Consider the following 20,316-nt stretch of genomic DNA (forward strand, 5'->3'; position numbering starts at 1 on the left):
CATAACTGCTAGATGGGAATATCACCTCCAATGAAAATTGCTTTACTGATTCTGCTCTAATTGCTATTTATCATAAACTGAGGCTGATAACAGCCTTCTAACACTCAGAATACTGAAATCTCTTTTCTTCAGTTGCACAGAAAGGACTCTCTAGAGTGCCCTGAAAGCTACCAAGCCTAACTGGTCAGGAAGCAAAATGGGTAATTCAGCCATAGGAAATAAAAATAAACAGGACTGTCACAAAGCTTTTCTTTTATGCTCCTTGTTAACATGACTCAAGCCAGGGAGCCAGGAACAGGATCTGAGAGTACCGTGGATGGGAGTCTAACCTTAGGTGGCATCACACCAGTCATCATCAGCTTGGTGGAGCACAATTTAAGGGACACAGTTTTGTGCTCTGAAATATATGAACAACCAGTATGTCTGGGATGGGGAATGCACTATGTCTTAGATGGGCCCTCTCAATTGCTGTCTCATCTCAGTAAGGTAAGGAGGGTCATACCACCAGCTGAGGGAGGTGTGATACTATGCACACATGCACCACCAGATTGCAAGAAGCCACTTTCTCAAACACCTCAGCCCTACCAGATGTCCTAGGAAACCTTCAGACCAGCTTTCGCTACACATGACCATTGGGGGTTTGAAAAGCCTCAAAACGCTTACTTTTCCCTTCACCATCTGCTCCATGTTGGATGACAGATCATCCACCTCCATCTTCAGCTCGCTTTTCTCCTTTTCCAGTTTCTGCTTGACACGCTGGAGGTTGTCCAGTTGTTCCCCCATCTCAGCCACGCTGTCTGCATGCTTCTTCCTCAGGGTGGCAGCTGTGGCTTCGTAGTGCAGTGTGGCCTCCTCAAGGTCCCGACGTAGCTTCAGGAACTCAGCCTCACGTTTCTTGTTCATCTCCAGCTGGGCAGCAGTGGCTCCCCCAGCCTCCTCAAGTCGCTCACTTAATTCCTCCAGTTCTCGGGCCAAATCTGATCTCTGCTTTTCCACCTTGGCTCGAGCAGCTCTTTCTGCTTCCAACTCCTCTTCCAGTTCTTCTATACGAGCCTATCAAAAAGACAGGAGAACCTTTGGGTTATCCTCCATGACAATTGCCCTCAGAAAAACTTGAGGCACCTTACAAATAATTAAACCTTCTGCCAGCCCACACTTCACAACAGAGATGGAAGCAGAGCAGTTAAGGACTTGCCAGGTTGTGCCAATAAATCGGATCTTGAGCTGGAGTACAGATGATGAGTTACATCTTTCTCATAGTAGATTGGTCTACAAGCTCTACAGTTTGCTCTACAAGCTTTAGTTCAGGATACTGAAGTACACTGACCTTGTATTCTGTCATGTACTTTACAGTTAGGTCAAGTACAGCAGTGTGACAAGTTTTTTTTATAGTAGAATAGCAACTAATTGTGATTAAAGGGGAGCATAAGAGTTCTGCTCTAAGAGCTACGTGACAGAAGTAACTTCTCTCTAGTTTTAAGACTGAGGATTTTGGATACAGCAGTGTGTCAAACTGCATGTATAATGTGTACTCATTGGGAGTAATCTTTATTAAAAAACAGTTATTTTGATGAATATATTCTTCACATTCAAGTTACCTGAATGTTCTTTATTTATAAAAAATCAGAGCTGATATTTTAGGTTAAGACATTTTGTTTGAATTATGCTGGTCGCCTTTGGCCTTCTAATTTCTGTTGAAAATTTTCTGTGCATTTGAGCCCTTACCCTAAATTTCAAATCCATGCCTATTCACTGCTGAATCCTCCACAGCATCCCAAAAACCATCATCAGGTCCATGGTTCAGAGCTTAAAACACATCACCAGAATCTTTCTGCCTTTCCTGAAACCACTAGCATTCTCTAAGTCTTAAGTCCTGCTTCTGGAAAAGAACCACTGTGGAGAGAACATCCTGAGGGGAACAGGGACTGGTATGGGCTGCTACAGAGTGTCCTGTTCTCAGTTAGGACAGAGTTATTTTTCCTCCTAGTAGCTGGTAGGGTGCTATGTTTTGGATTAGGATGAGAAGAGTGCTGATAACATGCTGATGTTTTAATTGTTGCAGAGCAGTGCTTATACTAAGCCAAGGACTTTTCAGCTTCTCGCTCTGTCCTGCCAGCTGGGGGTGCAGCAAGAGCTGGGAGGGGACAGACCCAGGACAGCTGACCCAAACTGGCCAAAGGGGTATTCCATACCATCTGCAGGGGTATTCCATACCATCTGCTAAACAATTATAGGGGTGGCTAGCCAGGGGGGGGAAGGAGGGGGCGGCTGCTTAGGGATAGGCTGGGCATCGGTCAGCGGGTGGTGAGCAATTGCATTGTGCATCACTTGTTTCATACACATTGTTATTATTAGTACTATTATTATTATTATTATTTTCCTGTCTTAATAAACTGTCTTTATCTCAACCCACAGGCTTCACTTTCCTGTTTCTCTCCCCCATCCCAGAGAGGGAGGGGGGAGGGTGAGCCAACGGCTGTGTGGTGTTTAGCTGCCGGCTGGGTTAAACCACAACACAGTTACGTCACTTTGGGTCTCAAAGATGAGCTACGTTAGCTGTGAAAATCTTTGCAAAGCACTTCAGTGAGGCAACAAAGATCGTAGAATCACCGAATGGTTTTAGTTGGAAAAGACTGTAAAGATCACCCAGTTCCAAACCCCCAGCCATGGGCAGGGACACCTCCCACTAAACCAGGTTGCCCAAAGCCACATCCAGCCTGGCCTTGGAGAGACTCATCTTAAGACAGATGAGAAAGAACCACACTGACCTGAAGCTCCTTGATCTTCTTCTGCAGCTGCATGACTATAGCTTGTTCATCTTCTATCTTGGAATTCAGCTGGCTCATTTCAAATTCTTTCCTGCCAAGGAAAGGAAAATCCCACTGTGACAATTTTCCCCATAATTCAAAGTTAGGCTTATGCAATTTTTAAAGTTGTTCAATAAAACTCTTAATGCATTTAAACATTAAAACAATCCTCATGTATTGACATGTGCATGAAAACACATCCTCCTCTGAGCAGTTGTTTCCAAGTCAAGACTCTGCAATAAGTTTTGCAATTACATTTCTTGTTCTTTTGGTCATACAACGTAATATTATTTTCTTACTTAATGAAAAAAAATATCCCTAACCAAACCGGGTCTTTCAACAGTACTGTCATAGTTAGAATGGACAACTTTTTAGAGGCTTCCTTCAGTTTTATCCGCTAATACGCTGATAAGGGTAATCAATTATAATGTTTCAGGCATATTGTACGCAAGTAACAATGATTTTCACCTCCCTCCTTGGCTATACATTCTCTCCTCTGTCATGGAATTTCCTTTTAGCCACCATCAGAGCAGGATGACACACCTGAAGTCTCATAAACAGCAGTACTAACTGTGCTGCTTTACTTTGTATAAAAGAAATAGTCTCTTACTTCTTCAGCTTTTCTTCCATCTGCAACTTATCATTCTCCAAGTCCATGACACTCTCTTGGGTCAGCTTCAAATCCCCTTCTAGTTTGCGTTTTGCCCTTTCCAGATCCATCCTCACTTTCTTCTCTTGTTCAAGTGAGCCCTCAAGCTTTAGGTACAAGGTCACTTATTAAATATATTCAACAGATTGTTTCCAACAGTCAGTTGCATGCTAAACCCATCTTTGTGCGGAGCTCTAGCAAGCGTTGAATCAAAAGTACTTAAGTATAAGCATCTGATGTTACGTTTTTTGGTTTCTAGCAGCCAGTAGACACATGGGATAAATAAACACAGTGTAAGGATTAGTCCATGCTTTACGTTTGTGTGAGCATTATAGTTCTCTTGGTAGCAAAACTCTGACTGCGTGCCAGTTACAATGTGCACACTGAGTGTGGGTTTTCCCTTTTACTGCATTCCTTTCAGAGGCATGACTACACAGATCAGGATTTATAATGTTGCTGTAATTTTACTTTTTGCAGGGTGCAACAAGGACTATATTTACAAATCCTTGATTGTTTCTGAAAGAACAGGAATACACTGCAAAGCTCTGTGGCATTTCAGACACATGAAAACTGTTAAGTGGTAGACAAAACAAGCCTTCAGAAAAGTGAAGGCAGAGCCAGCTTACATCATCCACTTGCTGTTCCAGTTTCACTTTAGCTTTGCTCAGTGTGTTGACTTTGTCCTCCTCTGCTTGTAGGTCATCCAGAACTTGCTGGTGAGCTTCCTGCAAAGACTTCTTCTCCTTAGTAAGTTTGCTGATGTTCTCATCAAGAGTTGCCATTTCCTCTGTCAGATTTTTGACCTGTGGAAGAGAGGATGGTGAATTTATAAGATTCTTAAGCAAGGGATTATCACAATGAGGCTCAGATGACTGTCTATACTGAATTTGTATGGAGGAAGACAGTGGAAAGAAAGGGATGTCTTCCCCTGACTCCTTATGAGATTTTGAGGGAAACTGTCATCAAAGGAGCCAGTATGTATCAATTCTTATTATGGACATTTTTATTTCAAATACATTCAGTTTTTTTCAATGTCACTCTCACTGTGACAAACTCCAGTTCCTGATTCTCTCTGGGAGAAGTAGGAGATGAGTTTTTCATTTGCAGGCCCTCAGTGGAATTGCTGGAAGAACTCACGGTTTCAGCAGAAAATTGTTTGCTTAAACATGCCAAAACTAGACATAATTCTTTAACAGTGTTTGAACAAAACCCACTTCTGAAAAAGAGAAACTCAGGCTCAGACTTAACACTTTTTCCCTCATAATTTCAAATGACTTTGTATATGCTGATCCTGTAGTGTGGCCTTTGTAACTGGCAGTGTAAAGTTGTCAAGTACACCAGTAGCTCTTATGAGAAAGATTATCCTTGCCTGACCTCTTCTGAAAACATGGCAAAGTTCTAAAGGTACCTTATTTTCAGTAGCATGTTTCTCTTTCTCTACTTTTGCAAGCGTTATTTCAAGATCATCAATATCTTTCTTGAGCTCAGAGCACTCATCTTCCAATTTTCTCTTCTTAGAAGTCAGCTCAGAATTCATCTCTTCCTCATCCTCAACCCGCTCTGTCAGCTCTTTGACTTTGGCCTCCAGCTGAATCTTGGATTTAATCAACAAGTCGCATCGTTCCTCAGCATCTGCCAGAGTGTCTTGCTCCTGGTGAGAAAGGAAGAGGACAAGTGGTCATTGCCATTTATCACCTACTCTCTAGTCACCTGCTCCCTAAGTGTTCACAGAGCCTTACCCAATGTTACAGAGCAGTTTCTATCTGTTTTAATTTTTTGGCAAGACTCTGACAAGACCAACAGCTTATTTTAGTTAAATCGCACTAACACACTGGTCTGTAAGCTTTTGAACTTGAAAGTACATCTAATGAACATATAAATATACATCTCTACTCACAGCTTGGAGCTGTAGAAGCAAGTCATTTTTTTCCTGAACTAAAGAGACTTGCTTTTCTTCAAGTTCTTTTCTCCTGGCTTCAGATTTTTCCAGAGCCTCCTTCAGTTTCAAGAACTCTTCCTTCATATTGGCCATCTCTTTTTCAGTTTCTGCAGACTTCAGAAGAGGTTTAATCTTAAAGAAAAGCTTCATCCAGGGCCAATTCTTTACAGCCATAAACGCACGGATATTCCACTGAATTACAAGAAGGGCATCCCTGTTTTAGGAAGAAAACAAAATCCCCTGATGGTTACCCTGAACTGAGCAAATTCGTTTTTTTTTTTTTTTTTTTTTTTTTTTCCCTCCACTCCCAGTTAGTTTTATGGCTCTGCTCCCAGTAATAGTGGGAACTTGTTCTAGGTCCTAACATATGCAAGATACTTTCTCCACAGCTCTTGATTTTCAGGGATGTGAAAAATTTTCCAAATCTGATTTTTGTCAGAGCTGGGGGCAGCAATAATATACAGTTGTTATTACTGTTATCAGACACGCAAGTTAAACCTTTAATTTAGGACTAGCTATAGCTTTAGGGACTGTAATAAAGCCTCTATTCAACATATAATTAAATGGTAATGACTATTATCTGCTAAGATTGAAAGGGGTGACTTCATACCTGCGCTCCACTATCTTCTGGAACTCAATACGCATCAGTCTGCCACGTGCCCTTGCTTGGATCATCGTTAAGATCTTTGCAAGTCTCTCATCCCTCATTTCTTCTAGATGGCCCAACAGACCAGCCTTGAAGAACACCTGGTATGTGCACAGATGACATTTGACCATAATGAATGTGTTTTTTCCAGGGTACACCAATAATTACACAGACATTGTTCTAATTGTTCAGAAGAATGGTAATTTTATTGGCACATTTATAAAGCAAAAGAAAATAGAGGGCTAAATACCACCTGTATCAGGAGCTGCATTGCACAGTTCCACAACTGCTTTAAAACTGGCTCTCATCTCCCCAGTTTTGAATAGGCCAAACCATTTTGTCATCATACTACACAGTATCTTTTGGATGCAGCAGGTTCGAAGCAGGTCAGCTGAACCACAACTCCCAGCTCTCAGGTCTCTGCTGAATGGGATCATGTCATAATTGCACATGGCTTCATCTAAAAAGCTGCAGCTGATCTTGCAGTGCATATATGCTTGAGCTTATCTATGCTATAATAAACTACTGTTTTACTGACAGGCATGGAGCATCAGTTGCTCTTCTGTTTGCTTGCAGTGTTGCTGTAATAAAAGCTTTGCGGGAGCTTAAGCTAGAGGAAAAATTTCTCTGGCACACCTTAAAAGTTAGTATCAGTTTACTGCCATATTGCTTGTTCCTTTTATTATCAACTCTTCATTAATTGCCACCACCAGAGATGGCATAATATCATATTCTGCCAATCAAATCCATCCTTTCTCTCTAAATATTAATTGATAGTCTTTTCTGGTTACCTTGGTGTGTCCAAAACGATATTGGTTATGGTCAATATCTAACGATGCCAGCAGTTTTTCAGCAGCTTTTCTGCTATCGACAAACTTATCCTCTGGGATTGCACCTGGATTCAGAATGCGGTACCTGTTAACAACAGATAAGCAATGAATAGGACTGGCAAAAAAATGACCTAGACTAATTTCCTACTTTGCATTTACACAGGCACCAGGCAAAAGCAGAATTCTGCCTTCTATGTTCATGGAAACTGGATAGAAAATAAACTTGAATCAAATGAAATACCTCAAAAAATGAGAATACATGCTTTGCTTATTTTGACTGATAGGATAAAGACAGGAGACAACACAACTCTGTCATTACCTTTGTTTAAAGTCCGCATAAAGCACCCTGTTTGGGAAACCCTTGCGGCAAATGCGGATGCCTTCCAGGACACCATTACAGCGGAGCTGATGTAAGACAAGGAAAGCATCCATTTCACCTACAGGGGGGGAAAACAAAAGAAAACTTTTCATAGGGCTTAATCTTAATTTCACAGTTGGAAATGAAAAATGTGAGGTGTCATCTGAGAGGGCAACACCATGGGAAAAGGTGAATAACACAGGTGGCATAGAAGTATGTTCTGGGGGCTTGCAAGTAAGTACTGGAATGACATTTTTTGAGTATACTAACATTTCAAGGCAGTTGTGTTTTTCATACCTGGTGTTTTTGATTCGTTGGGGATAATGCATCGTACAAAGTGAGGGGCTGTAGATTTTAGGTTAGTCATCAGCTTATTCAAATTTTCCTGGAACAGACATGCAAAACACAATTAGCTTTAATGGTTTTGTGGAATTCCAATCACTTATTTCTCTTGTTTGTTAGGTAAGTTTATTAAGGTCATCTATGTAGTTCCTAGTAAGATTATAAGCTTTAAAAATCATTAAAGAGAAATTAGTTCAAATAAATCAAAATAGAAATTAACTTCATTATAGGAATCCACATCAGTTTTAGCAAAATCTTAAGAAGATTTGTGTTTTATTTACAGCCCCAGAAATGTCAGAAACAACACGAACAGCCAGCAAGATGCAATATCATACAGCAGAACATTTTTGCATTTTTTTCTCTTACACTATCTACAATACGTACCCTTCATGTAATGGTATATGAAAATGGAAGACTCTCAATAAACCATATTACATTGATGACTAACTTCATTAACACATCACTGATATTAAACCCTGTTTTTTCATCAAATATTATGGTGGCCTTAAGCATCAGGACTCTCTCTTCACACTGTACTGTCTGATGACAGTTTTCCCTCCATCCTGTGTAAGCAGTGACTTCATGTGTTCCACTATGAGCACTAAATTCCTTTCACCTGAAGAGACTGACTTGAACTGCATTTTTGCCTAGTCACTTCACCTTTCCCATCTATTCTTCATAAAAGCTAGGTTTTTGTCTTCCTGGCCAAACATTTTCCCTTTATTAATCTTAGACATCATCCAGGCAGGCAGCAATCTCGCTTAGAAGAAGCCAAGCATTCGGTGCCTGCCAGTGATCTCCAGGCTCTAGGGAAAGTGTTTTGTCTACTATGAAGAAAATAGAGAAGATTAGAGGTGAAATATAATGTAATCAGCGCAGGCTGTTAAAGCTGAAAATTTCTCCTGTGCCAGTCAGGATGATAAATTAGACAACCTGAGCCAACTCCTTAGCAGCTCCTTGTGTTCTGGAGAATGGGCCTCTATTATTGGACCATTAAATTGCTGTCTGCAAACACATCCTTCAGATATCTTTACATTTCTTCAGCTGGCAAGATATGGCTCTCAGTTTCCTGTGATTTCACTTCATGAGGAGTAACACCTAACAAAATAAAATACATGACTAGGGGAAGGCCCCTACCCACTTCCCCACCTGATGCTAGCTTACATTACATCTTCCTCAATGTAACCCATAAAAAAAAAAAAAGCCAAAAAAAAAAAGCCAACAAAACAAAAACACACTAATGGTAAATTACAAAACCCCTTTTTCCCTAGAGATGATCCTAATGTCAGCTTCCACCAGGAACACATTCCAGTGAGGGAGTTACTCAGAAAAAAAGAAGTTATACTCCACTTCTTTCAACAACTTCTGTTTTCTACAATTGCTCTTATCCTAGGATCCCATTAGAAGCAGTAACAAAGCAGGGACTAGCAAATGCCTTGTAATCATTTCCAGTTCCAAAGACTTGCACGAAGCTACAAGCCATGAAATAAATGATACTTGCTCAAATAGAATGAAAAATGATTTACCTCCTGAATGCTCAAATAAAAGGAAAAAGAGCAGCCCCTCACACATATAGTTTTAATAACAAGGTATTCACTTAGCCAGGGTCAATAACCCTAGGCCCAGAATCAAATTCTGATATTGGATTTCAGTTTCCTTTGTCCATTACAGTCATTAACATCCCCCTTCAAAGTATTATCTCAACACTAACCATCATGTGAGGTGAGGTAAACAAACCTTATGTAATGAGGACACAGTTTGAAAAGAAGCACCTTTCTTGCGTTTCTTTTCTCCACCCTGGTCAGCTAAGGAAAAAAGAAAAGAAAAAGAAGGAAAAATCACACCATGTATCTCAGTAAGGGGTGCAGGCAGGGGCATGGGAAACAGACAAACCATAGATGACTTGATGGCTAAGATCATTCAAATATTACACAGAAAACTTCTGAGTGTCAAGTGTTATATATTACAGGTTTGCAGCTTACTGTCCACAATCAGGATTTTTGTCAAAGACCACTGCAAGCTTTCTGCATTGCATTTTCATTTCAAATCTGGACAGCATCACTTGTTACACAGAAAGTCCATAAATATGAATAAGGCAGAAAAAATAACTTTAACAACACAGAGTAGCTTGTATTTCACTAAAATGCCTACAGGATGAGATGATACAGAAAGAGAAAAAGCTATAGAAAGAAATGCTTAGGCAAAATTTGTACTGCACATTGTACTGTACAGACAACGATTCTCATATCAGCTAATGAGACACTGAACTCATGCAAGTTACGTTTGGCCAGAATAGATAGAAATAAATGTTTATTTTGTAATTTTAGATACAGTAGCTTGGCATCCCCTGAATTTTGCTTCAAGCTCCAGAGTCAAAATCACTGAAAGAAATGATAATTTTTGACATGACCTTTACACAACACATGAGCAAAGCATGACCCAAAAATATACAGCAATTTCTGAATTTCTGCAGTTTTAAAAATACTGGACCATTAGATCATTCCCAGGAGGTCTGACATTCTGTCATCTGTCAACAGTCAATGTAAAAGGTGAAGTGAACAGTACAACGTGTTTGATGCAATTATTGAAATCCTCTCCCCCTTTTCAAAGTGACACTGCCAAGACTGGAAGAGGCTAATCTGGGCAGGCTGTTCTTTTCTCCTGACACGGAAGAAAAGCAAGGTATCATTCTGACAGACAGGACTATCCACAGGCAAATAGGCAGTTAGTAACTTGCAAGAATTTGCTAATGGCATGATTTCTGTTACTTATATTCAGCTCCATCTCTTAACACATTATGAAGTCTGCATTCTGCTTGCTTTCTCAGCAAGTGTCTTATGATTCATGACATCATCCTCCACAGGAATGAGGTTACTAATAAATAGGCTGTAAGTGATTGCAACTTCAGGACATAAGAACAACATCTTTGTAAAGAATGCCAGTCTTATTTACTTAGCATCCTTTTTCTGGATGCTTGCTACTTGTCTTCTCTCAACTAAAACAGATCTGTATAATACATATGGCTTAAATGCATCCTCAGATGTACATTAGTCTATCAGTCTTTTCAAAAACAGACAAAAAAAGAAAAAAGAAACCCACATCAACAGCAGCAACCAGAAAGGAAGATGTATTTGTAAAATCTTCTGCTACTTTGGCGAAGGAGGAACAGTGTTCAGTTGCATTCAGTATCTTCTTGCCACTAATCCAAGAAAATATTTCAAGATTCTCTCTCAAACATTGCATTTCTTATGTAATTCAGGATGGCTAGCAAGGAGGACTGCAGCATAGGGAACAAGAGCTGTTCTTGTTGACAGGCATTTATGTACAAAATGTTTTGTGAAACACTTGCCTGCATAACTGAACACTTGCATGCTCAAACACCCACTGGAGTGTTCACAACACAGATTTCCTTGCCAAAATTGCTTAGAGGTATTACGCATTCAAACTAGCTGAGTTAATGGCCTACTTAGGATAACATGGCAGACTCCTACAGATGCTGTGCGCATCTAAATAACCAGTCACTGCCTCATTTAGCACTGAGTCAATTGCAGTTTAAAGTTGTTTCTTAAATTAATTTCCAAGCACAAACCCCAGAAATGAACAAAAACTCATGTGAGCTGATTCTGCTTACCACTGTCAGCACCAACGTAGCTTTCAAACAAGCTTGCTAGGAGTTTGTTGGATGATTTTTGGAAAATCCCTACTACGGTTTCATTAAGCGGGTCTTTGTTCTTCTCAAGCCATCCAATGATGTTGTAGGGAACCTACAGCAAGGTGTTGAAAGCATAAACCAGAGGTTGCAAATGCTCTCCATCAAAGTAGTTTCTTAAGGCTTGGCTTGAAGCCAATGACCTTTTGTGAAATGCTGTTCTCAGAGCAGGACCAGCCACCCAGTTTTTCCATCACTTTCCATCCAATTCTCTGCTTCCTAATTGTCTGACCTCTCTTCCTAACAATTACCATCTGAATCCCGCGCACTCTTTTCCAAAGTTTTTGGTCCCTGTATCTTATGAACTCCATGTGGCTGGCTGTAAATACATCACATGTCATCAGTGTCCCAGGAACCCTACTTATAACAGCTGAACTATAGAACACACAGGTAATAATTTCACTTCACAACAGTATACTACACTCAAATAATTAAGATTTTCTGACAGTAATGTAGTGATTAAAAAATTAACTCCTGGACTTTGCCACAGCTCTCTGTTTAGTGAAAAAATATGTGCTGTTAATAGTACCACATGGAGATAAAAAATCTCATTTTCTTTGCTGACTACATTAACATCTACAGATGAAGAGCAAGATGGGCATTACTTCTCATAATAAAAGCCAAGTCAGCTTACAGTTCAATTATACTTTAAAATGAACTCAAACCAGTACTAGGTAGGTTCCAGCTGTGCTGTATTGACTCTTCTTATCAATTCTAGTTTGATAAAATAATATTTCTTATGTCCCTCTCAAATTCTTTCTGCCCCACTAGTCTGAAAATGCAGTTTTGAAATTTTGTATGTTTTGACTTGAGTATCACAATCATTGGATTGTGTTCCTTTACCCCATCATCATCAGACCTGTTAACTAAACCTTCACAGCAAAATCAATGACACTTCCTTTGGCTGTATTGACACACGGGTCCTAACATGAGTAATAAGTGATGTAAAATCTATTCTTTTAAACCTTCCTGAAGTTAGGCAGAGATTACTTAGTTCATTTGTGCAGGGAAACAAGATGGAGAGTTAGATGATGCTGCTGTTTAACCACTAATCTGAATCTGATTACAGGAAAAGTAAAAAAGAAAAGACAAGGCTTATTTTTAGCAATATCACTGTTAGCCCTCCTCAGTTCACTTCCTTTATTTGGGTAGCCAAGAACCAGATGTCCTAAAGTCTGGTGGCATCTTACTGTGTTACTGTGTTGCAATGTTTACGCAGAGAGAACAGGCATTTGCTCTTAACTCCTTTCCATCTTCACCCTTCCCACCCTCCCTCCCCTCACTGTGTGATATGGGCTAACCCCCCCCCCCAAAAAAAAAACACACCTGGAAGACCCCTAATATAAGGTCTACTTGCAAACTGAGGAACTTACTGCACCAGCATAATGAAGAAGTTCAAAGTGAGCTTCATATTTCCTTTTTTTATCAGGCCTGGGCTTCTGCAAGTTAGGTGACTTGCCAAGATGATTGTCATAAAGTTTGGCTTTGAACGTCATATCTGTTGCTTTTGGGAACATGCATTCCTCTTCAAGGATTGACAGGATTCCCAATGGCTGTTGATTTAAAAGATCATAGAATCATAGAATATTTTGGGTTGTAAAGAACATTAAGGATCATCTAATTGTCATGGGCAGGGACAACTCTCACTAGACCAGGTTGCCCAAATCTCCATCCATCCTGGCCTCAAACACTTCCAGGGATGGGGCATCCACAGCTTCTCTGGGCTAAATGTTCCAGTGCCTCACCACCATCATAGTAAATACTTTCTTCCTTATGTCTAATCTAAATCTACCTTCTTTTAGTTTAAAACCCATTTCCCATTGTCCTATTACCATACTCTCTGATAAAAATTCCCTCTCCAGATCTTGCTTGGAAAATGTTTAGCCTGCCTACTGTAGCTGTGCAGCCTTTATGTTTGATCTGATGGAAGTTTAAGCTTGCAAAATTTCTTCCCATTCTGAGGATGAAATCTTTGACTATTCTGTTAAAATAGTAACCACACCTTTGGCTATTCAGTATGACACTTCTGCCTTAGGAGGCTTTCTGATGGCTTCCAGAAATGGTTTGGTTTAGACAATTTGACCAACTCACATTTTATTGCTCATCTTTCAGGAGAAGATAGACTAACTTCCTAGGACTTTACAGGAAAGATTTGTTGTGGAACTAGTGTGATGTGCATAGACATTCTAACCCTGGAGAAGAAAGTGATCAAGTACAAGAGCACGTAATAATCTGGTTATTTCAGCAGTTCCAAAAGTCCTGCTAATGCAAGACTCAAAATTTCATTTTTCCTCAAAGATCAACAGGGTTAGATGCTATGCCCGAAGAGATAGCATAAAGGGATACAGCGAGGGATACAGCAAGAAACAGCAGCCCCAACAAGGCTACACTATGTTACATATGAGGAAGGGAAAAGGAAAGGCATATCCTATGCCGGGGAAGGGAAGCAAGGCTTCAGGCTAGGGAGTGCCTGAAGGACTTTGCACATCAACATGTAATGTAAGAAACAGGACATCATGGGGAGAGGTGCAGGACACATGACTGAAACATGACATTTGCCCTGAAAAGCTGACTATTAGGTTTGACATTAAGCATATGTGGAACAAAGTAAACTGTTGAACAGTAGGAGAAAAGTGAAGTAAAAAACAAGGAAGACCACACAGCTGCACAAAACAATTACAAGTTGTGGCTGCTGTTGGCTCATTAAGGCAAACTTACTGAAATAAAGGTAAGTAGCCAGAAATGGCACAAATATTGATTTTTCTTTGATTCCATATTGCATATGGTGAGAAATCTGTCTTGCTGCTTATCCTGCTCTATTGACTGGGATTTGAGGGTAACTCCAAAGGAACATCATGAATAAAAACAATTCATTAAATACACCTTAGCACTCCTGTACATACCTTCTCAATTAGATCGATACAAGCCTGCAGGTCCATGCCAAAATCAATGAATATCCACTCAATGCCTTCCTTTTTATATTCTTCTTGCTCCAGGACAAACATGTGATGATTGAAGAACTGTTGCAGTTTCTCGTTAGTGTAATTGATGCAGAGTTGCTCAAAGCTGTTGAACTGCAGGAGTCAAAAAGAGATGCATTTGTACAGAGTGAACTATGTCACTGGTTTAGTGGAAAAGCAAGAGGGAAGCTATTTACATTTACAACATTCTAAACAGTAACAGATTGAGAAACTACTGAGCATTACACTGAAGGCAAAGGAGGGGGAGTTCAATAGCAGGCTGCTGGCTGCCTTGTGTGCTGTCCTCTGGAGTGTGAGGATGCCCAGATTTGTTCAGGTCTCTCACTTAGAATGCACACACTTTTTCCTCGGCAGCATGCCATCCAAGTCCTCTAGAGCAGAGCCAGTGCACTCTTTGCTCTGCTTAATACAGAGAGCAAGTCATAGCAGCATCGGCATTAAGCACTTACCCTCAGGAATGGCTTCTGAGAAAAAGAAGTTGTGAAGTGCTTTATGTTGCAGACATTTTTTGTGGTGATAATAAAAAAAATACGCAGAAATGCTACACCCTATAAAAGGCACTTTCTCTCAAAGAGAAAAAGTGGCTACAGTTGACACACTATCCTAAAATTCAGCCCAAACAATATGAGATGTTGTCTTTGCTAAAGACCCTCTTCCTCCCCAGGAACTATAAACATGTCCAGCTGTGCTGAATACTGAGCATTGTCTACATCTATTCATGGCAAAACCTTGTAAAGTCATATATGCTGTTTGCTTTGCAGCTTTCTTGCCTTTTGGGTTTGTGTCCATTTAGAAGAAAAAAATACCCATCCGAAGATGTATTATTTAGTAACTTTTATGTCCTTCCCCAAGTCCTCACGCATTAATACTCACATCAAAGATTTCAAAGCCAGCAATGTCCAGGACTCCAATGAAGAACTGTCTGGGTAGCTTAGTGTCCAATGTCTTGTTGATACGGACCACCAGCCACTTGAACATTCGATCATACACTGCCTTGGATAAGGCCCCAACAGCATACAAAACCTAAAATACACGTTTCAAAATGCCACTACATACAACAAAATTCACTGTGGAACACACATATTTCAGTACACAGCCTTTTAAAATCTCTACCTACAGTTCAAATATCACAATTTTTCTTATAATCACCGAGGTGATTACAAGTTAATACAACACACAGCTTCTTCCATTACCTATGGTGACTTTTCCTCAGATCATTGCTATATATGTTTCAGTCACATGTGTACAAACACATACATAAAGTTCTAGTAAAGTTCCTCTTTGGAAAGAGCTGGACAAGTAGCATCCCTTGTACTACTGTGGAGTTAAGTACCACAAAGCTCAGAGGCCTGATGTCAGCCATGATAACCAGAACTGTAGGCATAAGGGATGTCTGTGCTTAAGCTACTCTTTGACATTTGTTTCTAATTTTGAAGGATGCTATGTCATGAGCAGAATGTTGGAAAGGAACTGTCTGTGCCTTTTCTATAGCCTACCAAGTGCATGACTACACCAGTAGGGTAGAGCTCTCTCCAGCAGTTCTCCAGTTACTAAGCCTGTACCATAGCCTGCCTTCAGACAACGATTTTCATTTTAACCTCAATGATGAACCATTTTCTAGAATGCCACTACAGCCTGCAACAGTGCTAACCCAAGGACATTTGTTTCCTAAATTAAGAGATACCTTTAAGTGGATATTGCCTTTAGCTGATTGAGGTCACACAGAACTTAGGATTACATGAATAATAAATGAGTATATAAATAATCCATGGATCATCCTTTCCAGGTAACTATTCTCATCCAGTATTAGATACCAATTCCCATGTGCTTTTACTGCACCTCATTTCCTTGAGTGGCTGCTAATAACGCATCTCAATCCCAAAGGCAGTGCAAGCCACTATCCCCTAGTCTATCTTTTTACCAGTATCCTGCTCTTTCATCATCTATTCCCCCATGTTTGGGGATATAAAATGAGAACAGTTACTAGAGGATCCACTGTTCATACAACACGTACACATGTCAATGTTTCTAGCAAGTGTCTCTGTGAGATGTTACAGAAGCCCCCAGGCTTGTGGAACAGGTATACAAACACTGATAGTTTCTCCTTACCTGTTCAACACTTTGACCTTTGGTCACATACTCATTTCCAACTTTCACTCTAGGGTGCAATAAACCCTTAACCAAATCAGAGGAGTTGATTCCCATAAGGTAGGCAGCTTTGTCAGCACCTGATCAGGAGAAAACAAGGTTTTAGCTGGCTCTGAACTACTATGTGAAAACATACCTAGCCAGGAAAAAGTTCTTAGTTCATCCACATCCAAAGAGAAACTAGATAAATAACTTGCTTTTTAAATTATTCATCTTGGGTATGCCTATGCTCAGTTCTGTGGCAGAGAAGGTCAGCTAGAAACACACTTGGCAAACTCCTCAGATATAAGAAAAAATTTTCACAATGGATATAGGCAGTCGAAACATTACTGTTCCATGTGCTAGAGGAAGCAAAAAATAAAGCCTGAGGAAATGAAATGGAAAGCTAAAGCAAAAACTTTTTACAACCATTTTGTTCAAATGGTCAAAAAAAATTAGTTTCATTGTGTTGCTTTGACTGTGTCTATTCACTCTCTACTAAGTGACGTTGCTTGCCACTGTACAAATCACTGCTAGAAATGAAGTGCAGCACTCTTGGCTGAACAGCAGCTATACTGCACAAGATCAAATTAAACAGGCTGCACCTTTCTCAGCACAGGGCTTGATAATATGCCAGACTTTTGAAGGTAAGGAGTAATGTTAAGTGTTATTCTTACTTTCAGTCCCATCAGCCTCTGCCTGCTCTTCTCTGGGTCGTTGTTTGAATTTCATGTTCCCAAAGTGCATGATGGCTCCTGTGAGTTTGTAGGCACCAGACTTCTCATCTGGCACAAATCCCAAGATGTCCATGGCTTGCTGTGAAAAGCAAACAAATGGGTATTTTATTGCTTGCCTCTTCAATAGCAATGGCATTTTGCAGCCCTGCAAAATACCTTTGCACAGGAGATATCATTAACCTGCCAAAGGGCATTATCTCAAAACAGCTACTGGAACACCCTGATGACCCAGCAATGGCTGGGAAGCAAGGGAAGAGATCCCATTATTTAGTGTTTTATGCATCAAAATTATAAGAACATTGAGCCCATGGGCATAACATCGGTCAGATTCAAAAGCATAATATTTTATCAGGCCTCATGATTTATGATTTCAATGCAATTGAGACCTATTCCTGTTTCCATTTTATTCTAGTAGTTTCAGTAAGAGAAATTTGGCTCCTGGCCAGCACTTTTCCTCCTCACATGTACCTAATCAATGAGACAAAGAGTGAAATCAATACAGGCTTACATCTGTTGCCATCAGTTCTTCTCCATCATCCAAGTTGTCCACTGTAACTACTCCTTGTGAGCAAAAGTGGTAGTCATATGGATTGGTGGAGACCAGTAACATATCTGTAAAAGAATTGCCAAGGTCAAAATCCATTCAGTTCCAATCCAAATTCCATCCATTCAGGATATCCACCCAAAAATGGAGATTGAAGACATACATTTATCTTTACACAAACATGTGTGCAATGCTTTTTTCAAGTGCAGGGCAGCAACCAACTCTTTCATTTTACTGTTCCAGTCTAAAGACCAAGATTTAGAGAAAGAGTAAATAAAAGTAATATGAGAATACTGCACACTCTTCTATTAAACATGTTTTGCAGTATGCTGAGGTCTTCACTTCCTATATAGCCCGACTTTCTGCTTTGCATGGCTTTAGGTGGTAAGAACACTATCTAGTTACAGAGAAAAAATATTTTAGTAGGATTCAAGATAGGCACAAGTGGGATGGTTCCCTCTTTTATGACAGACCTCCTGAAAAATAGGAGTTTCAGCATTCTTTGGAGAAGTCTCTTGTATCTTAATGAACAAAAGTCTGAACATGGTTTTTTACTTCTCTCCTCTTTCCTTTCTCTTCACATCAAGTTAAAATTATAGAGTTATTTTCTAGAAAGCTAGAAGGCTCCAGTACTTCACAGAGTCCTGCTTCCTTATATTCACAGGAAGTTTCACCTGTATTCAGCAGACCAAGCTTTGACCAAGCTAGACGTCAATGTTTTATTTACATACACACAGATCACAGAATATCCTGAGTTGGAAGGGGCCCACAAGAATCATCAAGTCCAAATTCTGGCTCCACACAAGACCACCTCGAAATCAGACCTTGTGTCTCAAAGCATTGTCCAAAGCGTTGAACTCCCTCAGGCTTGATGACACGACCACTGCCCTGGGCAGCCTGCCCCAGTGCCCAACCACCCTGTGGGTGCAGAACCTTTCCCTAACCCCCAGCATGACCCTCCCCTGTCCCAGCTCCATGCCGTTCCCTCAGGTCCTGTCGCTGTCCCCAGAGAGCAGAGCTCAGCGCCTGCCCCTCCGCTCCCCGCTCCCCTCGTGAGGGAGCTGCAGGCTGTCATGAGGCCTCCCCTCAGCCTGCTCTGCTCTGGGCTGAACAAACCAAGGGGCCTCAGCTGTTCCTCATATGTCTTGCCCTCTAAACCCTTCGCTGTCTTTGTAGCCTTTCTTTGGATGTTAATAGTTTTCTGTCCTTCTAATATTGTGGCTCCCAAAACTGCATACAGTACTCGAGGTGAGGCCTCACCACTGTAGAGTAGAGCGGGAGTACATATCTAAGTGTGTGTGTAAATATATATATATATTTGTCTGTTAATATGTGTATATAAAATCATGTTCTCTATGTCTACACGTTACTTTGCTATGTAGTCACTGTCTTATGCAATCACTTATAAATATGGACATAATACATATATTTATCTATATTTAGATAACTATGTATTGATGTACAAAGATGTACATTTATTGTCTACAAAACAAAGCCACCACTGGTTTCAGACTCTTCAAGAGGCTGTAAACATGCCCCTCCTGGCCAGAAAGGTGAATGCTGTTTGTGGAATATACAGACAGTTTATGAGAAGGACCATATTTTCCCAGCACAGGGATTCACAGAGGAATCTCAGTGCAATACTTCCTTGAAATCTTTCCCAGAATTGTCATTAGGCCACATAAAAGCTAAGAGGGTTAGGGACTTGACCGCACACTGTCAGGATAAGACTTCAAAACAGATTATGATTGCTATGGCTTAATGGTAGTTTAGTGTAGCAACAGAGTGACTCTTCAATGCATTTTATAGAATGTGTTTCTTAGAGCACAAATAAAAGTCAGCTAGCCACATCACTTAAATGATTAGTGAAGGATCTATTTAAAGCATTAGGAGATAGGAGCAAGGAGACCTCATCTGCTCTCTGCTCTTCTCCAGCAGGTCTATGGGATTGCCTTCAGCCAGGGGAAACTTGAAAGGGGAGATCGCCAAGCAGCCTTGCATATTTCTCCTTTGCTATTAGTTGTGCTAGGATACTATGCCCGTTTGGGACAGGAAAAGGGAAATAGTTTTTCTTCATGGATATATAAGCAAAGCTCCTCATACACACACACACAAAGTGTGTGTGTATGGGCCGGGGAATTTAGGCCGGGTGTGTATTTAGGCCGGGGAATAAGGTAATGGCCCAGCTGAAGTGCATCTACACCAATGCACGCAGCATGGGTAACAAACAGGAGGAGCTGGAAGCCATCGTGCAGCGGGCAGGCTACGACTTGGTTGCCATCACGGAAACGTGGTGGGACCAGTCTCATGACTGGAGTGCTGCGATGCCTGGCTATAGGCTCTTCAGAAGGGACAGACAGCACAGAAGGGGTGGCGGTGTGGCTCTCTATATTAGAGAGTCTTTCGATGTTGTAAAACTCGAGGCTAGGAATGACAAGATCGAGTCCCTTTGGGTTAGGATCGGCAGGGACAACAAGGCTAGCGTCCTGGTCGGGGTCTGTTACAGACCGCCGAACCAGGACGAGGAGACGGATGAGGAGTTCTACAGGCAGCTGACAGAAGTTGCGAAATCTTCAGCGCTTGTACTCGTGGGGGACTTCAACTTCCCTGACATATCCTGGAAGCACAACACAGCCCAGAGAAAGCA

General features: G+C 40.7%; 1 protein-coding gene across 3 annotated transcripts in view; it reads right to left on the reverse strand.

Annotated features, from left to right (window-relative positions):
- Positions 1-20,316, reverse strand: part of MYH15 (myosin heavy chain 15) — a 59,152-nt gene that overhangs the window by 17,112 nt on the left and 21,724 nt on the right. For all 3 annotated transcript variants that reach the window (XM_035315070.1, XM_035315071.1, XM_035315072.1), the window contains 18 exons: positions 17,634-17,737; positions 17,066-17,204; positions 16,371-16,489; positions 15,135-15,284; positions 14,184-14,354; positions 12,654-12,833; positions 11,203-11,335; positions 9,309-9,376; positions 7,527-7,614; positions 7,191-7,308; positions 6,833-6,956; positions 6,006-6,142; positions 5,354-5,609; positions 4,865-5,107; positions 4,083-4,259; positions 3,418-3,563; positions 2,769-2,859; positions 664-1,053 (listed from right to left, as the gene is read on the reverse strand). In XM_035315070.1, the coding sequence (XP_035170961.1) occupies positions 664-1,053; positions 2,769-2,859; positions 3,418-3,563; positions 4,083-4,259; positions 4,865-5,107; positions 5,354-5,609; positions 6,006-6,142; positions 6,833-6,956; positions 7,191-7,308; positions 7,527-7,614; positions 9,309-9,376; positions 11,203-11,335; positions 12,654-12,833; positions 14,184-14,354; positions 15,135-15,284; positions 16,371-16,489; positions 17,066-17,204; positions 17,634-17,737 (2,834 nt within the window). The remainder of the gene's footprint in view (positions 1-663; positions 1,054-2,768; positions 2,860-3,417; positions 3,564-4,082; positions 4,260-4,864; positions 5,108-5,353; positions 5,610-6,005; positions 6,143-6,832; positions 6,957-7,190; positions 7,309-7,526; positions 7,615-9,308; positions 9,377-11,202; positions 11,336-12,653; positions 12,834-14,183; positions 14,355-15,134; positions 15,285-16,370; positions 16,490-17,065; positions 17,205-17,633; positions 17,738-20,316) is intronic.

Source organism: Oxyura jamaicensis, chromosome 1 (assembly GCF_011077185.1).
Source record: "Oxyura jamaicensis isolate SHBP4307 breed ruddy duck chromosome 1, BPBGC_Ojam_1.0, whole genome shotgun sequence".
Lineage (NCBI taxonomy): Eukaryota > Metazoa > Chordata > Aves > Anseriformes > Anatidae > Oxyura > Oxyura jamaicensis.